The sequence below is a fragment of the Cibotium barometz genome, chromosome 46 (genome assembly GCF_041138505.1).
Source record: "Cibotium barometz isolate CiBa-2024 chromosome 46, ASM4113850v1, whole genome shotgun sequence".
NCBI classification, from domain to species: Eukaryota; Viridiplantae; Streptophyta; class Polypodiopsida; order Cyatheales; family Cibotiaceae; genus Cibotium; species Cibotium barometz.
In genome coordinates, this window is record NC_141091.1 from 20468339 (window position 1) to 20487440 (window position 19102).

General features: G+C 39.6%; 1 protein-coding gene across 1 annotated transcript in view; it reads right to left on the reverse strand.

The window, feature by feature from the left end:
- Positions 1-11719, reverse strand: part of LOC147611963 (V-type proton ATPase catalytic subunit A-like) — a 48032-nt gene extending 36313 nt beyond the window's left edge. Inside the window, exons 1-8 of the mRNA XM_086783817.1 lie at positions 11430-11719; positions 10312-10438; positions 10177-10232; positions 10010-10066; positions 9719-9830; positions 9614-9651; positions 9416-9517; positions 9198-9254 (exon numbers count right to left, since the gene is read on the reverse strand). Coding sequence (XP_086639943.1) covers positions 9198-9254; positions 9416-9517; positions 9614-9651; positions 9719-9830; positions 10010-10066; positions 10177-10232; positions 10312-10438; positions 11430-11507 — 627 coding nt within the window. The 5' untranslated portion in view covers positions 11508-11719. The remainder of the gene's footprint in view (positions 1-9197; positions 9255-9415; positions 9518-9613; positions 9652-9718; positions 9831-10009; positions 10067-10176; positions 10233-10311; positions 10439-11429) is intronic.
- Between the last annotated feature and the right edge of the window lie 7383 nt (positions 11720-19102).

Here is a 19102-nt window from a genome sequence, read left to right on the forward strand (position 1 = left end):
AACATGTCTTGCTATGTATATATGTATGTGAGTGTCATGTGCACACCCATCAGGTGTACAAATGACATGGCGTCATCAAGCATTCATAAGCATTTAGCAGATAGCATTCAATATCATCAAGTATTAATCCAAGCCTTAATCCATTCATCCAAACATTAATCACAGCATAAGCATGTGTTTGGGGCTTATACAACAGCACAAAGCATGTAATTTAATGGCATCAGGTCGGGGCTGTTACAACTGTTGGAAGGTTGGCGATTTCGAGCGTGTGATCTATGGCTAGAAGGTGCCTTGGATTATCCCATAAGTGGAAGCATGGGAACTTGAAGAGCTGTATATAGGCTAGAGTGGCACCTTGTCATAATCATCTCCTCCGGCCGGTGTTTTGGGAGCCCGGTGGAGGGATGCTGCAGTGCCCGTTGGGGGTGTTCGTGGAGCTCGATGGTGATGTGTCTCCTACGTGCGTTAGTCTTCCGTTGCGCATTCTGACAACAACCAGCCGACAACAGCTTATCAACAGCCGACAGCATTTAATAGCATTTATTGTAGGTCGTGAAGGTACAGAAGGCAGCCGACTGTAGTAAAGGTTACCGACCAGTACCAGCTCACCATATAAATAGAGACGCATCATTTCAGCATTAGATATCTGGATCTTCTCAGCGTTTTCCTTCCTAGGAGACAAGGAGATACAGTTCAGCATACAGTCAGCATCATATCTTCTCTTCTCAGCATTTTCCTTCCTTGGGAGCATTGGGAGTCAGCAGATCAGCAGCAGATTCAGCATAATCAGCATTCAGTTCATTTCCTACCTCCTACATAGAGGAAAGCCAGCATTCCAAGGGTGGACCTCAGCATTGGAGACAGGAACAGTCATTCATCATCAGCATTCAACTTATCTCTCTCTTCCCGAGATAGATATTCATCTAGGGACAGCATAGATCTATTTACAGATCTTCATTGTAACTCATCCATTTAATATAGCTGCATTGCATTGCATTGACACCATTGTCTATCTCTTAAGTATAAATAAGTATAGTTTAGTTTAGCCTAAGGTTGTTTTACTATGATCAATCCCCCGCATGTCACAGTGAGTGTGTATATATATAAATATGTGTGTATATACATGAGTGGGTATATATATATGTGAGTATATATATATAAATATGAGTGTGTGTGTATGTATGTGAGTGTGTGGAAGCATGTTTGTAGAAGCAACCATATAACTCATTAATGTCCAATCTTAAGAGCTAAAGCGAATAAATGGTGTGGGTATTGCACGAGATATAGAAATCATGAATCAACCAACTGCTACCATGACCAGCAAATGATGAAAATGATTGGAGTGCCAGCATTGCCGTCACCCCCATAACCATTAGCTTTGCCAGCACCACCTCCCAGTGGTGCAAATGATGCAGCTTGCTCAAGTAGGAACCCAATGACCAATCACCATTAGGAATTCTTATAGGGACATGGAGATTCCACCTCCATTGTTACCTCCTCAACCAGCCCCCCTAGGAACCACTCGTAGGAGGCTAGTTGAGAATTATAGACGCATCTTTCATCCGATAGGATATCCAAGATGCCGTACTATCAAGTCTGGAGACAATATGAAACCTGGCCAAAGAATGGAATGCCAATCGCATTCTTTAAGAGGCAACAACTTCCAGTTAGTAAAATTAACCTTCAATCCAACAGCCAAGTCAAATAGCTTCAATGCATCCATGATTGCATTGACATCATGTTGTGTGTTCTTGGGACAAAAGAAGGAATCATCTGCATATGCTTGACTAACAAATTGACTGGCTCCTATAATGTCAATACCATGTAGCCTCTCTTCCACAATCAAAATGTCCATGTACAAGAGCAATGGGTGAGTGGCTATCGCATAAAGCAAGGCAGTCAATGGACATCCCTGTCTCACGGATCGTCCAAGCTTCCATGGGGTAGAGACTTCATTTCTAATAATACATTGGGCTGTCCCTTCCTCATATAGCCAGTATATAATATTCCTCATTTTTGGACCAAAACCTATTTTGTCCATCACTTGAGCTATGAATTGCCATTGAACTACATCGAATGCCTTTTCAATATCTATTTGCATTATGAGTACATCCGCATTTGTGTATTTAGCATATTCAATGCCTATGTCGGCATTTACAATGTTATCCATGATTTGTCCCCTAGGCACAAAAGCATATTGTGCAAGGTGCAACTGTAACTATTTGGCCCTCCTAGCTCTTTTTCACATGATGGAACTCATGCTCAAACACATGGACAGGTTGATGAAATCATGTAAACAGAATCATGAAGCTGGCATAGGAAAAAGCACCAGTTTTGGTCAAAAAGCAAGAAACAGCAAAAAAGTCAAACTTAGTTGACCACGAGCTAAGGTCACCATTGGAAAGAGGGGACTGTGCCAGATCAAAAAGCTAAAAGCCACTTTTTCAAAAAAGCGCTCCAAGGCCAAAAAGCAAGGCCCTAAAGCTAGAAAGGTAATAAATCAAGAACCTTGGCAAAGGATTATTCTTATTAAAATATAAAAACAAAAAGACAAAAGTAAAGCTTGGTTAGAGCCTTTTGGTAAAAAGCAGGGCTCTCCCCAAGTATTAAAAGACACTTTGAGCCTCTCTCTTGGCATCGAGTGCATATAGTTGTGGAGATTATCATCTTCTACCTCACCACCGGCTTCACCTCCTTGCACCAACCAGCTCCATCACTGATCCGCCCAGCGCTACCAACGTTCTCCTCCAGAACCTCAATAGGGAGATTAGCAATCCGGCACTCATATATCTGTCACTTGGGTGTTTGCTTTTTCAAGAAGCTTCTTGAGGATTTTTCTACAGATTGGGTATAAAGTTCCCTTGAACATCTTTGAGGTTTGGGATTTGATTCAGATTTTGCACATTGGTACTAGCCCAGTGAGAGACTCTTGTGGGTCATCCTTGTGGTGTGCTCGGCATCAGAAATCTTGTGCCTCGACACTGACTTCAACCTAGATTTCTACATCGACATATTTGTTTGATATTGTATTCATTGATTGTATTGGTCTTGGCTTGGAAAAGCCCGTGAATTGCTCCTAAATAAATTCCTGAAAGGGGACGGGGCATGTTCCCCGCTTAGTGTGGTGTACTGTGCAAGATCCCTATACCCTTCTTTCTCTCCCCTCTCTCTCTCTATCTTTACCTCTTGGACACGTGGTTGAATCTGTCACACTGCACGCCCTATTGGGCTTAGGGCAGCTCATCATGAAGAACATCTTTCAATCTGTTGACCAGCATTTTAGCAACTAGCTTGTAAATGACAAGCATAAGGAGAATAGGCCTCCAATCTGTTAGTTTATAACATAACTATTTTTTAGCGAGTAAACGCACAAGCCCTTGCTTCCAAGAAGCTAGTAGCACCCCAGAGTGCCAACAAATATTAATCATTTAAAGCACTTCATTTTTTAGTAAATCCCAATACTTAGGAAAGAACTCTACTGTCAACGCCATCACAGCTAGGAGATTTCCATTTCTCTAAACCATGCAAGACATCATGTAACTCTTCCTCTGTAAAAGACACTTCCATTTCCAATACTTTCTGAGATGTAACAAATTGGTTGACCTGCTACAAACGCGCATGCAGGGTTTGCTACGATGGTTGTGTAGGAGCAACAAAAAGGGCAATAAAATGATTCAGTACTTATGTCTCTAGTTGATGTTTATTTTGAGTCCACTCCCCATTGTCCTTTTTGAGTCTATGAATGGACTGACTCTACCTGGAAGTATACAGATTCTTAACACTAGTTTGGTAGCTCAACAAGACATAAAAACATCTTTTTTAAGGGTTATAAAACCATAATTTGATGTTTTAAGCCTCTATCCAAACTACACACCCTTGAAGATATGTATTATACATGTATCAAAGGACATGGGAAAAATATATTTGAACACACGAGGACATGAAAAGACATCCAATTGGATTGGAGTGGTCACACTTTTCACACGTGCAATTTTTGCTTGTAACATAATTCCATCACAAATCTTTGCAAAAAAATCTTCCATCATTGATAACATTTATTTTGGGTTGGCATATATCATAGGAGAAAAAATATGGGGTGAATTTGGAACACTAAAAGCCTTTGATGGTCATCTAAAATTGAAAATTAGTTGCCTATCATCTTTGCGTAAGCTCCAACCAAAGCTAAACACTTGTAAAACCTACATTCTTTACACAAAACTCAACATTGAACCTTAGAATTTTGTTTTAAATGATGTTAGTCAACTCTTACATATAAATAGATATATAAAACATCCATAATATAGTTCAAAAGATTGAGAAATGATCATGGGTAGTGGAAAATGCTAATATTACATAAAAGTGACATTAATCTTGTTTCATATGTGTAATTATAGATTGAAAATGTTATGTATAATCATTAATAGACATACAGAACCCAAAAAAGGGTATTTGGAACAAGATTTCTACTACTATGACATTATAACTCTCCTAAGTACAATTACAGTAGTGCAGCATTTAAATGTATCTCACGATGGGTAGCAAAACATTCATATTCTTTCTATCTAAGGCTCCCAAAAAATGAAAGTTATGATTGATATGCAAATAGCAACTTATCCACGTATAGAAGCCTAAAAATGAAGATATCGGTCACTAGATAAAATTCATGGAATGCAAGTCAGTTTTGCTTGTTTGACAATAAGAAAAGAGAGAAATTAGCCTTTAAAACCTAAATATGTCCACAATTTCTATAAAAATTTTGCTTATATAGAACATTTTGATTGTATGCAAATGATTTATATTCATAGTGCATGAATCACATGGATAAAGACCTTGTAAAACATGCTTTTCCAAAAATCTGAATTTGCAACTTCTTCGTGTTGTTTTTTAACTTCAACAATTTAGATTGTCAATAAATTTTGTACTAGTCATCTCAAAATCTATAATTTTTCCATGGTGCATGAAATTTGGGTCATAAAAAATGACTTGATGTAGATAGCATATGGAAAGTATTTATTAATTGTTTGGAAAAAATAATAAAACGTGGCCATTTGGCAGGACATAAAAATGTCCAAGGACATATATTTATATATACCTAGATGAATCCAGGAACATGCCCAAATTCACCTTTTAGGAACGTGCATGTTATATACTCATGGTAGTCAACCCTCAAGACTATATAACTATCAACTCCATTATGCATAGTATGGACAAGATACTACAGTATCCCCACTAACGTCATCAGTGCCCAATAGTGGGTGTAGAACTCTGTATCAAGATATGCTCTCACACACGCACTCCACACACACACACACACACATAAGAGCATATATTCACACAAAGCACTTCGTACTGAGTTTCTGTCAAGAACATGTTTATGTCATGTTACAAAACTAGTGTTAAAGAAGGCCTTTGAAGAGCAACCTTTATCCTTGAGAGATTTTTATCTTGCCCTAATTTGCCACTTTTGGAGTTTCCTGGCGTCGTTGCGTTCCACGCAATTTTGGGCCTCTAGAAGGTCATCTTGCTCCTGAGCATCCAATCTTCTTTTTTGGGGGGGAGAATATGTAAACATATATTAATACTAAAACTCTTGACAACTCAAAACCAAGCCTTTTCACCCTATTATAAATTCACGACGGTTTTATAAGCACATTGGCCACCGACAGTAATTACACATTGGTAACAAATCACGGAAGGCTGCATGCTTGAGTCTGCTGATTCACAACTACAGTATATCTATCATCACAGGTAATGCATTCAAACGCTCTGGTGCAGGGATAATGGCAGATACAATTATGGCCAGAGTTGCTGCAGCAGAAGATTCAGGAAGGCCCAAGCAGTGTGCAACTGCAGGGTTGCATGACCCCGAAGGCTCACAGGGACCTGCAGATGTGACTCTGCAGGAGAGGAGCAGAGAGGGCTGCCGTCCCAAGTGGTGTGAGATGGTGAGCAAAGAGTGGGCTGTTGTCCCAAGGTAAACTGTAGAAGAAAAACGATGATAAACTATAGCAGAGAGTGGGCTTCTATCCCAGGGTAAACTGTAGAATAAAAATGATGAAGTATTGTAGCAAAGAGTGGCCTATACTGTCCCAAGATATGTACTGATGATAAAATGTTGTCGGGGCTGTTGTCCCATGAACTGAAGATAAAAACGCTAAGATGTTGTATGTAGCAGAGAGGGCTGCTATCCCATGAGCTGAGATAAAACACTGGTGAGCTCTATATAGCAAAGAGGGCTGCTCTACCATGAGCTGAGATAAAATGTTGGTGTGCTCTGTGTAGCAGAGAGAGCTGTTGTTCCATGAACTAATGAAAACGCTGATGTGTTGGAGCAACCAAGCGACAATGATGCACTAGATGTAGTGCAGGGCCCGGTAGCAGCAACAACCAAGAGGTGTGGTACAAGATGGTCTATGAAGTGGTTCAGAATGTGGAATGATGAGGCGAATGCTATATATAGGGGAGGCCTGCTGGTCGGCCCAAAAAAGGTGCTATCGACCCAAATAAAAACCAAAAACAAATAAAACCCCCTTTTTAGGGCTACCATAGCCGCACCTCCTCTCCTCAATTGTTGGACCCCATGCCACCATGGTCAATCAGGACACTAGCAGAAGGGCTCTTCATGAGAATCGGTGGAGGGAAAAATGCCGTTTTCACACTCCCTCTCAGGCCAAAAAGGGGACCATGAGAGAAGAAGATGGATGCCAGGGTCCCACACTGACACATTGGCAAAAGGAATGTATCCACCTCTGGAAACAACGTCTGGAGACTCTGAGAAGAAGTCCAGTGCAGAAGCAAAGATGATGTCGGAGCTGAAGCACGGTCGATGACGAAGGCTCGCGACGATGTGAGGCAAAGGCACTTCATGAGGTGGTTGGTGTCGAAGGCTCGCATTTGTGAATGCAGAGACACTCTGAGATGGTAGTGGGTAGCGGAAGGTGAAGTGATGCAGACTCTAGTGATAAGGGTGCTACGGTATCCGAGGGGCGATGAGGAACTGGTGATCAACTCTGGATGGTGAATTTTCTCTTTGTTGGAGTCCAAAGAATGCTTAGAGCTGAGATACGAGCACTCTAGCCAGACTTGTGTGATGTTACTTGAAAGGGAAAGGTTCAAGGAAAATAAGTCCCGAAAACCAATCACATTTGTAATGACCACCTTCTTTATATTCCGTGCAGTGGTGGTGTGACGAGGGTGCTGCAATACCCGAGGGATGGAGAGGAGCAAAGAGGGCTGCTGTCCCGAGTGGTGTAAGATCGTGAGCAGAGAGTGGGCTGCTGTCCCAAGGTAAATTGTAGAAGAAAAATGATAAACTGTAGCAGAGAGCGGACTTCTGTCCCAAGATACAAAGTAGAATAAAAACGATGAAGTATTATAGCAGAGAGTGGCTGCTATCCCAAGATATGTACTGATGATAAAACGTTGAGGTGGTGTACTATGTAGCAGAGAGGGCTGTTGTCCCATGAATTGAAGATAAAAACGCTGAGGTGCAATTTCCACGACCTCTTTGACTCCCCCTCCACCTACGTGTTGTTGTTGTTGTGAATTCTAGGACTGTTGTTGTTGCTACTGCTGACCATAATTCTGATTACCTGTTCGGCCACCTCCTTGGCCGCGTCCACGGCCTCCTCTATCTCGTCCTCTTCCTGAACTTGTGTAGAAGGCCTGTTGCTCTAAACTGTTTTTGTTTTATGAAGACTGTGGTCTTCACCCAAGCTCCTCTCTTCTATAATCAACATAGATACCAAATCTGTGAAATTGAGAATGTTTTCTCGAGTCTGAATAAACGTCTTGAACGCCTTGTATTGTGGCCCGAGACCACGTAGACAAACTTCCACCTTATCATCATCATCTACTGAAACGCCAATAGATGCAAGGGATTCCACAATACCCTTGATCTTCAATGCATAGTCATTCACAGACATACTCTTTTTCTCCACAGTATGAGGTTCATTTTTCAACTGTATCTTTCGTGCCTTGGTATTCATTTCATAGAGTTTTACCAAGGTGTCCCACGTCTTGGCATCCTGTATGTACCCAATCATGGTGTCATGTATGCTTGCAGCTCAGCCCTTAGCATGAACCAAGCTCTGATACCATGAAACGATGCAGGGAAGAAGAGAGCTTGAAAAGGTGAGAGGTTGAAAATCTTCTTCTTCTTCACACAACACTCAACATACCATATACAAAGATGAGAGTACACACATGAAAAGGTACTCAACCAAATACATACTAGGGTTCTCTATAATGTGAACCCAACTAAATGAGCTGGCGCTATAACTATGCCAGTCTCTAGAATGGCTGTCACACAACCTGTCATCCCACTGGCCGCATATCACCCATGATCTCACCAACCATGCCAGTGGTGTAAGTGTGGGACCTATCCCCCAAGCGGGTCATCAGTGTCCACCGCCTCACTAGATAAGCTCGATATCTCAACACACCTTGGATACAAACACATGCAAATCAATTGTGGCATGTAAACAAACCTCATCACCGGTGGAAGGCCACTTTGAGTCAGTATGGAAGATCAAACTGCCTCTTTCTTGTGGAGATGCATTGTGGGTGCATTCCCGGTTGGCACCTTCTTAGCCAAGAGAAACATTGCACTCGCCTCTTGCAAAAGGTGTTCTCATCACCAAGAGACAGTTATTAAGCATTCTTCATAGAAAGCTTTGTCCCAACCTCCATAGATGTCATAACTACTTCGCACTCAGCCATTCATTTGTTATGGGGATTTCCCTCTTCTCATGCTCTTCTGAACAGACTGTCTGTCTGGGCACTTGAGAGTGCGATTTCCCAACAACTTCAGGAAATTCTTTTGGATGTTCAGCCGCCTTTCTTGGACTATATACTGGGCTTTGTGGATAACCTACCATGCACGAAATCAGTTCATTTTCTACCATGAGGAGATCAAATGCTTTGCTTTTTTTAGGAGGTCTCTGTACCTTTCACTCCGAGATTCTTTGGACCTCGGAGATCTTTCCTCTCAACAGCTACAAGTGTTTTTCCATTGTTTCCAATATCCGAGTAGTAGTTGTCCCAGCTTGGGATAGCTATGAATGTACCATACAATCCTTAAGGTAGCAGTGGTTTCACCCAAAAAAAAATAAGTGTGTGTGTGTGTGTGTGTGTGTCTATTCCGGGTGTTTTGATTTTGGCGGGGAAAGGGGAGGGATCAAATTTATAAAAATCACCTGAAGCATAGTTATTGATTTCTTCACACCTTGGAACTCGAGCTCAAGTACTGTATCCTGAAGAAGAAATCAAATCCTCAGCAAAAGGAGGAATAACATCGCTTGGGCAGAACCGCCACTATATACGAGCTTTTGTTAGCGTTACTAGAGCAACTTCAACCCCATAATGAATTGTGTATAAATACTATATCATACACACACATATGAAAGGCATAGACCTTGATTGTATACTGGCCGGCTGGTGCAACATAAGTAACTTTTCCCATTGCTCCCGGTGGTACAGCAATGTGATGAGTCATGAGACTATTTTCAAACACCGTCTGTCACCAAAACACTTTGCAGTCAGCCAAAATTGGGTATCATAATCACATCAACATAGATTGACGGCAGCATCAATTCTTGGTCGAAAAACTTACTGCATAAAAATCCCCCCCAGTAACAGCATCTCCAATGGCTGCATCAGAATAGACAGATATGAGAAATCTAAAGGAGACATGCTAGAAAACACCCAACATAATTACCTAATTTTTTTGGTTCAAATTCCCATAAAGTGTCCTTGTCTAGGGCAGGGACCGCAACTCCACGGGGAATGTAAACATCTCCTGATTTTATAGCAATTGCTTTGAGTGGCCGCTGCAAAATGTCAAGGGACCACATAGGCCTTCAAGTTAAAATAAGATGTTGCATCAACACAAGGAACTAACACAAGGCACTTGTGAAGTTTATGTAGCAATACACTTTGTTAATCATGCCAATATACTTTATTTGGATTCTTAGAAAACCGCTAAATATAATGGTCTTATCCATAAAACCTGAATTCCATCAAAAATATTCCCAAGGATTCCAGGTCCAAGCTCCACAGAAAGTGGCTGCATTAGAATCAATAGACATATGAAGCATTGGTAACCAAAAAAAAAAAGCAGCTGTTTGCCGTTCAAATCTAAAAAGACAGACAAAAGACAAACTCTGGCAGTGATACCTTGTGTGTGCGCAACACAGGGTCATTGACCATCAAACCAGCTGTTTCTTCATAGACTGGCAAAACAAGGAAGATTTGAGTTGAAGCTCATGTGTAATTTCTTCAGTATTGATGAGCATCAGCTTGGTTACATACCTTGTATGGTAGCAGAGTCACCTTCCAAACGAATAATCTCACCAATCAAATTGTCATACCCAACTCTTACAAGCTCATACATGGCTGCACCTCCCATGCCATCAGCCACCACAACTGGCCCGGAAACCTGCATCCCCATCAGGATATCAATTCATTGTTGGTCACACTGAAGACAATCCAGTGGACAAGTGAAAGAGGTGGAAAAAGGTATGAACCCCATCAACACAAATATGATGCTTCGTGTCCTTGGCTTTCTCACATTTATGTGAGAGACACTTGAAAAGAAGACCCTCTGTTGAGAACACACCCAAAGGTAGTGCTTCAGCACATGGCAGGTACCTATATTGATGCCAGCTTGAAATCAAGTTTGGACCATTCGGTCTCGAATGCACAAAAGTCTTCGTTTGATATACCCCCTATCTGTCATTTACTGTGGGAAATGTCCATTGTAGACCGCATGTGACACTAGGTTGGGAGGCAGGTGTCACCACTCAAGGAACGCCCCTAGTATGGCTTGCTACTTTTGTACTAGCAATGTAACCTTCCTCCGAGAGCAGCCAGCCATGGAGGAAGCAGCCCAGTTGTGTTTCTTTTCCTGCTGTATCTTGTAATCTCCTTCTAAGCAGGTTTATTTTTAACTAATAGAAGTATCTCTTTTTTGGAAGAAAAAAAAAATGTCCATTGCATTTGTTTCTACAATCTCTGTTAGCTGCCACCGTGGTCTTGTCTAGACAGGAGCCCAATCCCATGCAATGGAAGGTCAATTGAAAGCTTGGGGACATGAAATGCAAGTATGTCTGGCCAGATCACAAACCATTCAAAGATGATCTTACCGCTCACATGGCATTGCTAATTAATGCACAATTCCTCAATTAGAGCCATTAATTTGACCACAAAGGTGCCCACTTTAGGCCGTGGATGCCAGAAAGCATACAGAGGCTTCCAACTTGAGAGACGATGATGCGAGATTCCGGTAAAAGCAGCTTACAAGGCACCGCTAATCATCACTAATCACTCCGATTTAATTGGCCAACAGAAAACCGTGATCACAGCACGAACGCCATCCGTAGCAGAAAGCGGAAAACAAAAAAGCAAAGAAAGGGTCTTCTGAGCAATACCTTGCGGACATAGCCGTACTCGCTTTCTTTCTCGAAGTCCTCGAAGGTCACCAGGCCATCGCCGGAAAGGCCAGGCATAGTGAAAGGTCACCGATCCGAGCTAACACAGATCAAGATCCAAAGCCAGGCTTAGGGCTAGGGTTAGGGTTTAAGTTACACTGTGAAGAGATCAAGATCCACAAATTGGGGTTAGGACTAGGGTTTTTGAGAGAGCCAGCAGCACGACAAGAAGAAAGAGGAAGAAAAGCTTGCAGAGTGTGTGGCAACTGAAAAGGTTGATCTGGGTCTCTAAACTTGCCTGTCACTTTTAATACAAAATTTTATCCCATGCCATGTGTCTCGCTCTCAAATTATTTAATCATTATTTATCCTCTCATGTTAGGCTCTTAGAGAGTAGTTTAATACCTTCACAAATTGAGCATCTTTAAGATCTAATATGCATCTGAGGAGTCATCACCTCTATTGCTTCTCAAGAGACATTTCCCACCGTTCAAGCCAACAGGCACACTACCTCACCAAGATTGTGCATACGCTTGAAAGAGCTAGTTCGTGAACTCTTCACAAGACAATGTGAAAAAGTTGGCTGTAGAAGGAAAAATGGCCAAGTTTACAACTCGAAAACTCAAGAAGGCCTGCAACTTCATTGATCGTTTGAGACAACGCCAACTGTCAGTTGTGCTTTCCATAACCTTCGTAATCCCATAGCAACCAAAGTGACAAGCATTGTGAACACGGCACCATGTCCATATGCATTTCATGATCCCTATGCAAAACCCTACAAGGGGGTGGAATGTATGAAGCCTTGTGAGTAGCCCAAACCCATATCTTAGGCATGTGCTCAACATGAAAGCTAAGCATGCATCAATTATTGCAAGACAAAGAACTAAACTAGAGCGCCATGCAACATCTTATATGGAGATGTCACAAGGCATCTCAACACCTATAAGCATCCATTGAAGATTCAAGGGGTTCTATGGAACACATATGGAATAGAGAGTGGCAAGACCTTGTTAAATGGGGAGACAAGTAAGCCAGTAAGCTAGCCCCTATAAGCATCCATTGAAGATTCAATGGCTTCTATGGAACACAAATAAGGAATAGAGAGCGACAAGACCTTGTTAAATGGGGAGACAAGTAAGCCAGCACCAATTCAAGGACAATAAGGGTTGAGCTCTTCTCTTTTGTCACATCAGTGGAGGCGTGCATTTCCTACAAGACCCCTTTGAAACCAGGTGTTAGTGTGTAGATTGGTGAATATTGTTTGTCTAAAAATTATCTAAATGTTGGATTTAGGAAGAACTATGTTCAAACCAAAATTCCCTAGCATTTCTCACTTTGAGCGACATCATGATCGATGGCTTAAATTTGTTGTGAGCTACCTAACCTCCAACCATGCTGTTTTATTCTTGCCATCCATTTTCATGCTTGGAAAACTTTGAAGAGGTATATTATTGAGTTCTTAATTAGGTTTTGTAAACATAAGGCTTTGCACACATTTGTTACATAGTTATGATTAATCATTAAAAATTTGTGTGAAATGCCTTAATTAGCCTTAGTGGTACCTAGTGGAACATCACGCTTATGAAGTAATACCCCTCACCAATTTCATCCCATTCCAAAATTGAGAAGTACATAAATACTGAACCTCTAATACAAGCTTTTAAAGCTTGATTGCACATCAATGTCATCCAAAAATGAGGTCTTCTTGGCTAGCCTATTCTATGGGGATTCTTGATTGATGTGCGTAGCAAGTCCACTAAGTACCAAACGAAAAAAGTATTGATTGAGCTATTGTAGGGCTTTTTTTTATATCCACCTTGTAAAAAGATGTTGTAAAAAGAGAGTATCCTGAAATGCTAGAAAAGTGGACATTTTATATACCCTAAAAACAAGGTTTAGCAACCTTGTATGGCCCAAATTACCATATGTTATGCCCTAGGTGACCAAATTGTTTTTAAGATATTATTGTAGCTAATAGAACCTAGGATGATATTGTGGGGACATTTTGTGTGATCATGTGTTCAAAAAGTGTCTCGCATTGAGCTCATGGCTAGTGTGCCTCGATATGAAAAACTCAATTTTGCAAAATTGAACTACAATTATGTTTAATCAATGGTCACATCATTTGTGATTCCAAACATCATATATTCCCATCTAACTTCCCTTGAGAACATGCTCTAACTCTATAAATCCTAAGAAACTCTTAAGGATTATAAGAGATTACTAAATTTTCATTGCAAAAAAATACAAGTGTTTAAAACTTGTGGGAAGACGACAAAAATTGCATGTAGAAAGTGCAATGTGCAAATATGTGTAATACCTTGCAAATCAATGTGGGTACCATGTATGATTTATGAACATGTTATGATCACATGTTACGTGTTAGTTCACAAAGTCATTGAAATGGACACAACATTTATGTTATATCTTTTTGGAAGGCCAATATATATCGATGGTCCTTTGCAAAATAGTTAATAACACTTAGTTATCCACGTGCTTGTGAAATGATGTACCGTTTGTGTGATTAGCTTAACTCTCAAAAGAGACACTTAATGCGTAAGAATGAGGCTTTCTGATTATTTATGAATCAAAAATCTCTAAAGATTTAAAAATGTATACATTCAAGCATATGTTTAACGCTATGAAAAGAAAAATGTATGGTGTAAATCTTTGCATAAAACATGGTTTCTTATATATATATGGAAAACACTATTCCAATGGGATGGTTAACAACCCATAATTACTTAGTTTATGCATAAATTCCATGAGATGGAATTTGTCAGGAGACTTACGGTTTTTATGTAAAGATCATTGTTGAGTTTTAACTAATCCTATTATTACTAGGGATTAATTGGGACTTCATTAGCATTGTAAGTGCCTACACATTTTTGTAAATAACTAAGTCAATTTGGAATTTCATTGATGGATTAAGGAGTACTGCACATATAGAAAGGGAAAAATTTAGCCACTAGTTAGCTTATAATTAATCCTAATTAAAGATATAATGATGGGTGAATTTATATAAGAAAGATGGAGGGCTAAAAGCTACACAATTTGGAATAATTGGTCACTTAATTCATGTCTATTAGCCGAATCTCCTCATGCAAGATCAAGGAGTAGGATCTTGCCACATAGACATCCCCTTATTGGCACCTTGCCAATGTGTTTACCACCATGTTACTTTTTTTGTCATTTTGGCATAAGCATGCTACCTTATCATAAGCATGTCAATATGGCATATGTGTGCCTCTCCTTGTCAAGGATGTTGCCACTTTGTCAAAACCAAAAAATGACACCATTTCATAGCAAAATGTCACCATATCACCCCTCATCCCTTCCATGATGACAACTCTGTTGAAAATAGCAAGTAAAGTTAGGTAAATGTTAGGAGTAAGGGTGGGTGCTATGTGACCCTCAAATAGTGTAAGAGTTGTACTAGTCACAGGGACCAAGGCCCAAGTGAAGTTAGGTAAATGTTAGGAGTAAGGGTGGGTGCTATGTGACCCTCAAATAGTGTAAGAGTTGTACTAGTCACAGGGACCAAGGCCCAAGTGGGTGCTCACTTTAAGGGAGGCGGTCCTCAAATCTAGGCAGGATTAGGGGATGGCTTAGTCAAGATTATGAGTCACAATTAGTGTCTAATGGAGATGTACTCAAGCCTGTATTAAGGCCCTCTATCTAATGGAATATCATATTTGCTAAATCTCTTGTCTTGTCAGCAGCCCTAATCATCTTCTTACATTCTTATTATGACAAAATATTGATGCTAAAACATGTCTACACACACTAATCCTCTCTAGGTATGAAATTCAACTTGGTACCAAAGCCAAATATCCTCCCTTGATAATCTATGCATCCTAAGACAATCTAGTTGACAAAATCATTAGCATTCATTAAAGCTAATTTTCCCCTCTTTTCCTAATCTCTAAAATCATCAAGAATCAAAGTGTTTGGGCTCACCTATTGTGAGAAGACATCATTTAGTGCATCTACAACAATTCCAATATTTGCTAAATCTCTTATCTTGTCATTATGCTCTTGTTTTGTCATTATGCTCTTGTTTTGTCATTAGCCTTAACTATCTTAAATTGCATTCTTATTATGTCAAAATGTTGATGTAAATCCTATCTAGGTATGAAATTCAACTATTCTCCTAATCATGTCAACATGTCATAATCCCTAGAATATTGTATCAATCATTGCCTATGGGCCAAGGGAGTGTAATAAAGGTTAGCTATTAGCTATTAAGAGAGTTGCTTAATAGTTAATGTAATATATTAAGGGACATGCATGGTATCAGCTATATCAAATTTGTATGTAATTGAGAATGTTATATAGTTTACAAGTTTTCCATGAAGGTTATTATGCTCTATTTTAAAAAAAGTTTACAAGGTTAGTATGCTCTATTTTAAATTAAGTCTTGCATTACAAATTTTTTTGTCTCCTCTTAGATCATCTCTACATACTTGGGGAGTGCATGAGTTTTGGAACATCAATTAGATCTTGTCCTTATGCAAGGCATTAGAGATAGTACCTTTTGTGGATTTCTAAAATATTAAAAAATGGACCAAGATTGTGATGAGGCTCATAATTCTAGGTTAGCTCTAAGCATATAACCATATATACTCTTGTGCTTTTTTTTTTCTAGCCTTCCAAGTGATTTAGATAGCTCCTTTGGAGCTATATTACCCTTCTTCTTATCATATGGAAGATCTTAAACTCGAGTTTAATTACTTCAGGTATGTCTAGCCATCTTTTACCTTTTTAGTGTTTAGTGGGGACTGTTGAGGCTACTATGATTTGGTCGTCTTCTTCCATTTCTTTGGCTTAAAGCTAAAAAAATTTGCCCATTTGAATTCTTATTTCATGTAGATTTTGTCTACATGAAAATAAGAATTTTGTCTACATGTAGATTTTGTCTCGAGTTTAATTACTTCAGGTATGTCTAGCCATCTTTTACCTTTTCAGTGTTTAGTGGGGACCGTTGAGGCTACTATGATTTGGTCTTCTTCTTCCATTTCTTTGGCTTAAAGCTAAAAAAATTCGCCCATTTGAATTCTTATTTCATGTAGATTTTGTCTACCTCTATTTCCTTCCTAAGAAGTTAAGGGATTTTCTTTGCTTTCCCCTTGGCTTCTTTGAAAATCCTTGTTACTTTAGCTTACTTTGACTTGGAGACACTTCTTCCTCAAATTTGTTTCCACATGACACTTGACAAATTAACAACTCAGCTTATGGAAATGAATCCCCTCGAAAGACAATATTAATTTATCCTTGAAGAGAAGCCACCCACTTCTTGAAGTTACCTACCACTTACCAATTTAATATTCCTAAGCACTAGAATCCATTACTTTTGATTTGAGGTAATTTGATAATTAGATCTACTTTATTGGTTTCCTTAACTTTCTAATTCAATGAATGCATATTTCCCTAGTTAATTACTAAAATCATCCATATAATATATTCATTATTGGGTACATCTCGATCTAAATCACTTGAAACCTCTTGGTATCCCTCAATGGTTTTTAAAACTGTGTACATAGATCCCTAACCAACACCTATTTTGTGGCCAACTATGCAAACTATTTTAATGAATTATTCACAATTTTGTATCTCATTTTAGTACATGTTTTAGCAAACCCATGAGCTTTACCTTGATTTTCCAACTTGCCCCCTATGTCTATTCCTTTTGGCCCTAATTTTAGTGGTTAGCATTATTAGCATAGCACCATTATGTAAAAATGTGAACTGTATACCCAAGTCAGCTAATTTCACATGATACGTGCCTTTGCACACCCATGGTCTTTGTTGGAAATTGGGGGCCACTTCCCAGGGGATCACCCATCCTAGTAGTGTTCACGCTATTGCGCACTTAACCTCCACCACTCTATTCCCTTCCAAGCCATAAAAATTGGTGGCGGAGGCCCTACTCTTCTATTATTTATGTATGATCTCATTATCCCTGGCACTATGAATGTGGTATTTAAACGGCCAGGCCATGACCTTCCAACACCCTCCCTCGAGGCCAGGACGTAGGGTACCCATAAGCTCTAATGACACTTGGCTCAGAGGTTTGCCTACTGTCATAGAGATGTCACCCAAGTATTCTAGCATATGCCTGCTTGCTAGTGATTACTCTACAGGCATACCATCATGATGCAACCTTCTTAGGCATACACGCACTCGGCCTTTGTTCAGCTCCACCGAGAGGAATCGGTAAGTCGACCAGCTTTGCTAACAACATCCCAACATGCCCTCCCTGGCTCTGATACCATGTTGGAAATTGGGGGCCACTTCCCACGAGGTCACCCATCCTAGTAGTGTTCATGCCACTGTGCACTTAGCCTCCACCACGAAAATCAGCGGAGGAGGGATGATAGTCTTATATCATTTCTATATGATCTCATTATCCCTAGCACTATGTATGTAATATGTAGAGGACTATAGGCCATGACTTCTAATAGCCTTTACCTTTATTTGCCAAGTTGCTCACAAATTTTATTCTTGTTAGTGGAGGTTGATCATAATTTTAGAGGTTAAGGCACTAGAATATGCTATTCAATGAGTAAGGCTCATGGGTAAAATGCAAGTGATATTATGTATAATATGTTGACTTAGGCATAATTCTTGTTCACATGCCTTGAAGAGTATACAAGTTGTACCTATTTCTTATGTAGATTGTAGCTAATTGGAGTGTTACAGATAGTGTTGCAAAGGTAATGCTTTTTTAACAAATCCACCAAGATCGATCAAATGTCTATCATCATCATAAAGTGGATTATGCTTGGAAAATCTCTCAAATTTATCAAACAAGGACATTGATTATCACACTTTGGTGGACAAGTGAGTATTGAAGCGAAACTGCATGGACATTAACCATCTTTGAATTTGCATAGTGGATGACTAGGGGGCTTTTAATCTTTTCTTTTAATTATTTTTGTGATCTTGTTGGTTAACATCAACGATCTTTGAATTTTGATAGCGGAGGGGTGCTTTCAATTATTTTAGATTTTTTTCCCAAAAAAATATAGTTTTAAATAGAAGTGTGTAATGGTACTACCATAATAGACCTCAATAAAATATATTGTGGTGATAAACTTGATAAACCCTATATATATTGTTCAAGTCAAGAGCTTACCTTAGCCTTATCAAAGCATGTGCCATTGGGTCTCGCCTTTGAGATGCAAATGCAGCTTCCCATTGTGGGTGCACTAGCTCATCCATTGCATTCTCACTCCGTTGTTGTCACATTGGAATGCTCCTTGCCAAAGGGGTGAAGTAAGAGCTCTTAATGCTTAGATGGAGGTAAGAAGAGATGGTCATTCATGATAACTCTCTTTCACAAAGGTGAGTGAAGAAGGAGAGCTCATAAGTAAGCTATTATAAGGGAATCATTATGTCTTGCATCTATACAAGCAAGCAATAAGAGAGGGAAGACGGAGAGCTCATAAGCAAACTACTAAAAGAGAGTCATTGTGACTTGCTTATTGTCAAAAATGACTTATATACAAGTGACTAGCTTTCACACTAGGCAGACCAAACTTAAAAATAGTAAGTCTCTATTACTAGTCTTAAGCAACTATGTACACTAAGTCTATAGACTTTTCCTATTTGACATTAAGCATATGGTAAGGTTGCTTTATATGTTCCAACAATGTCTTACAAAATTTAAT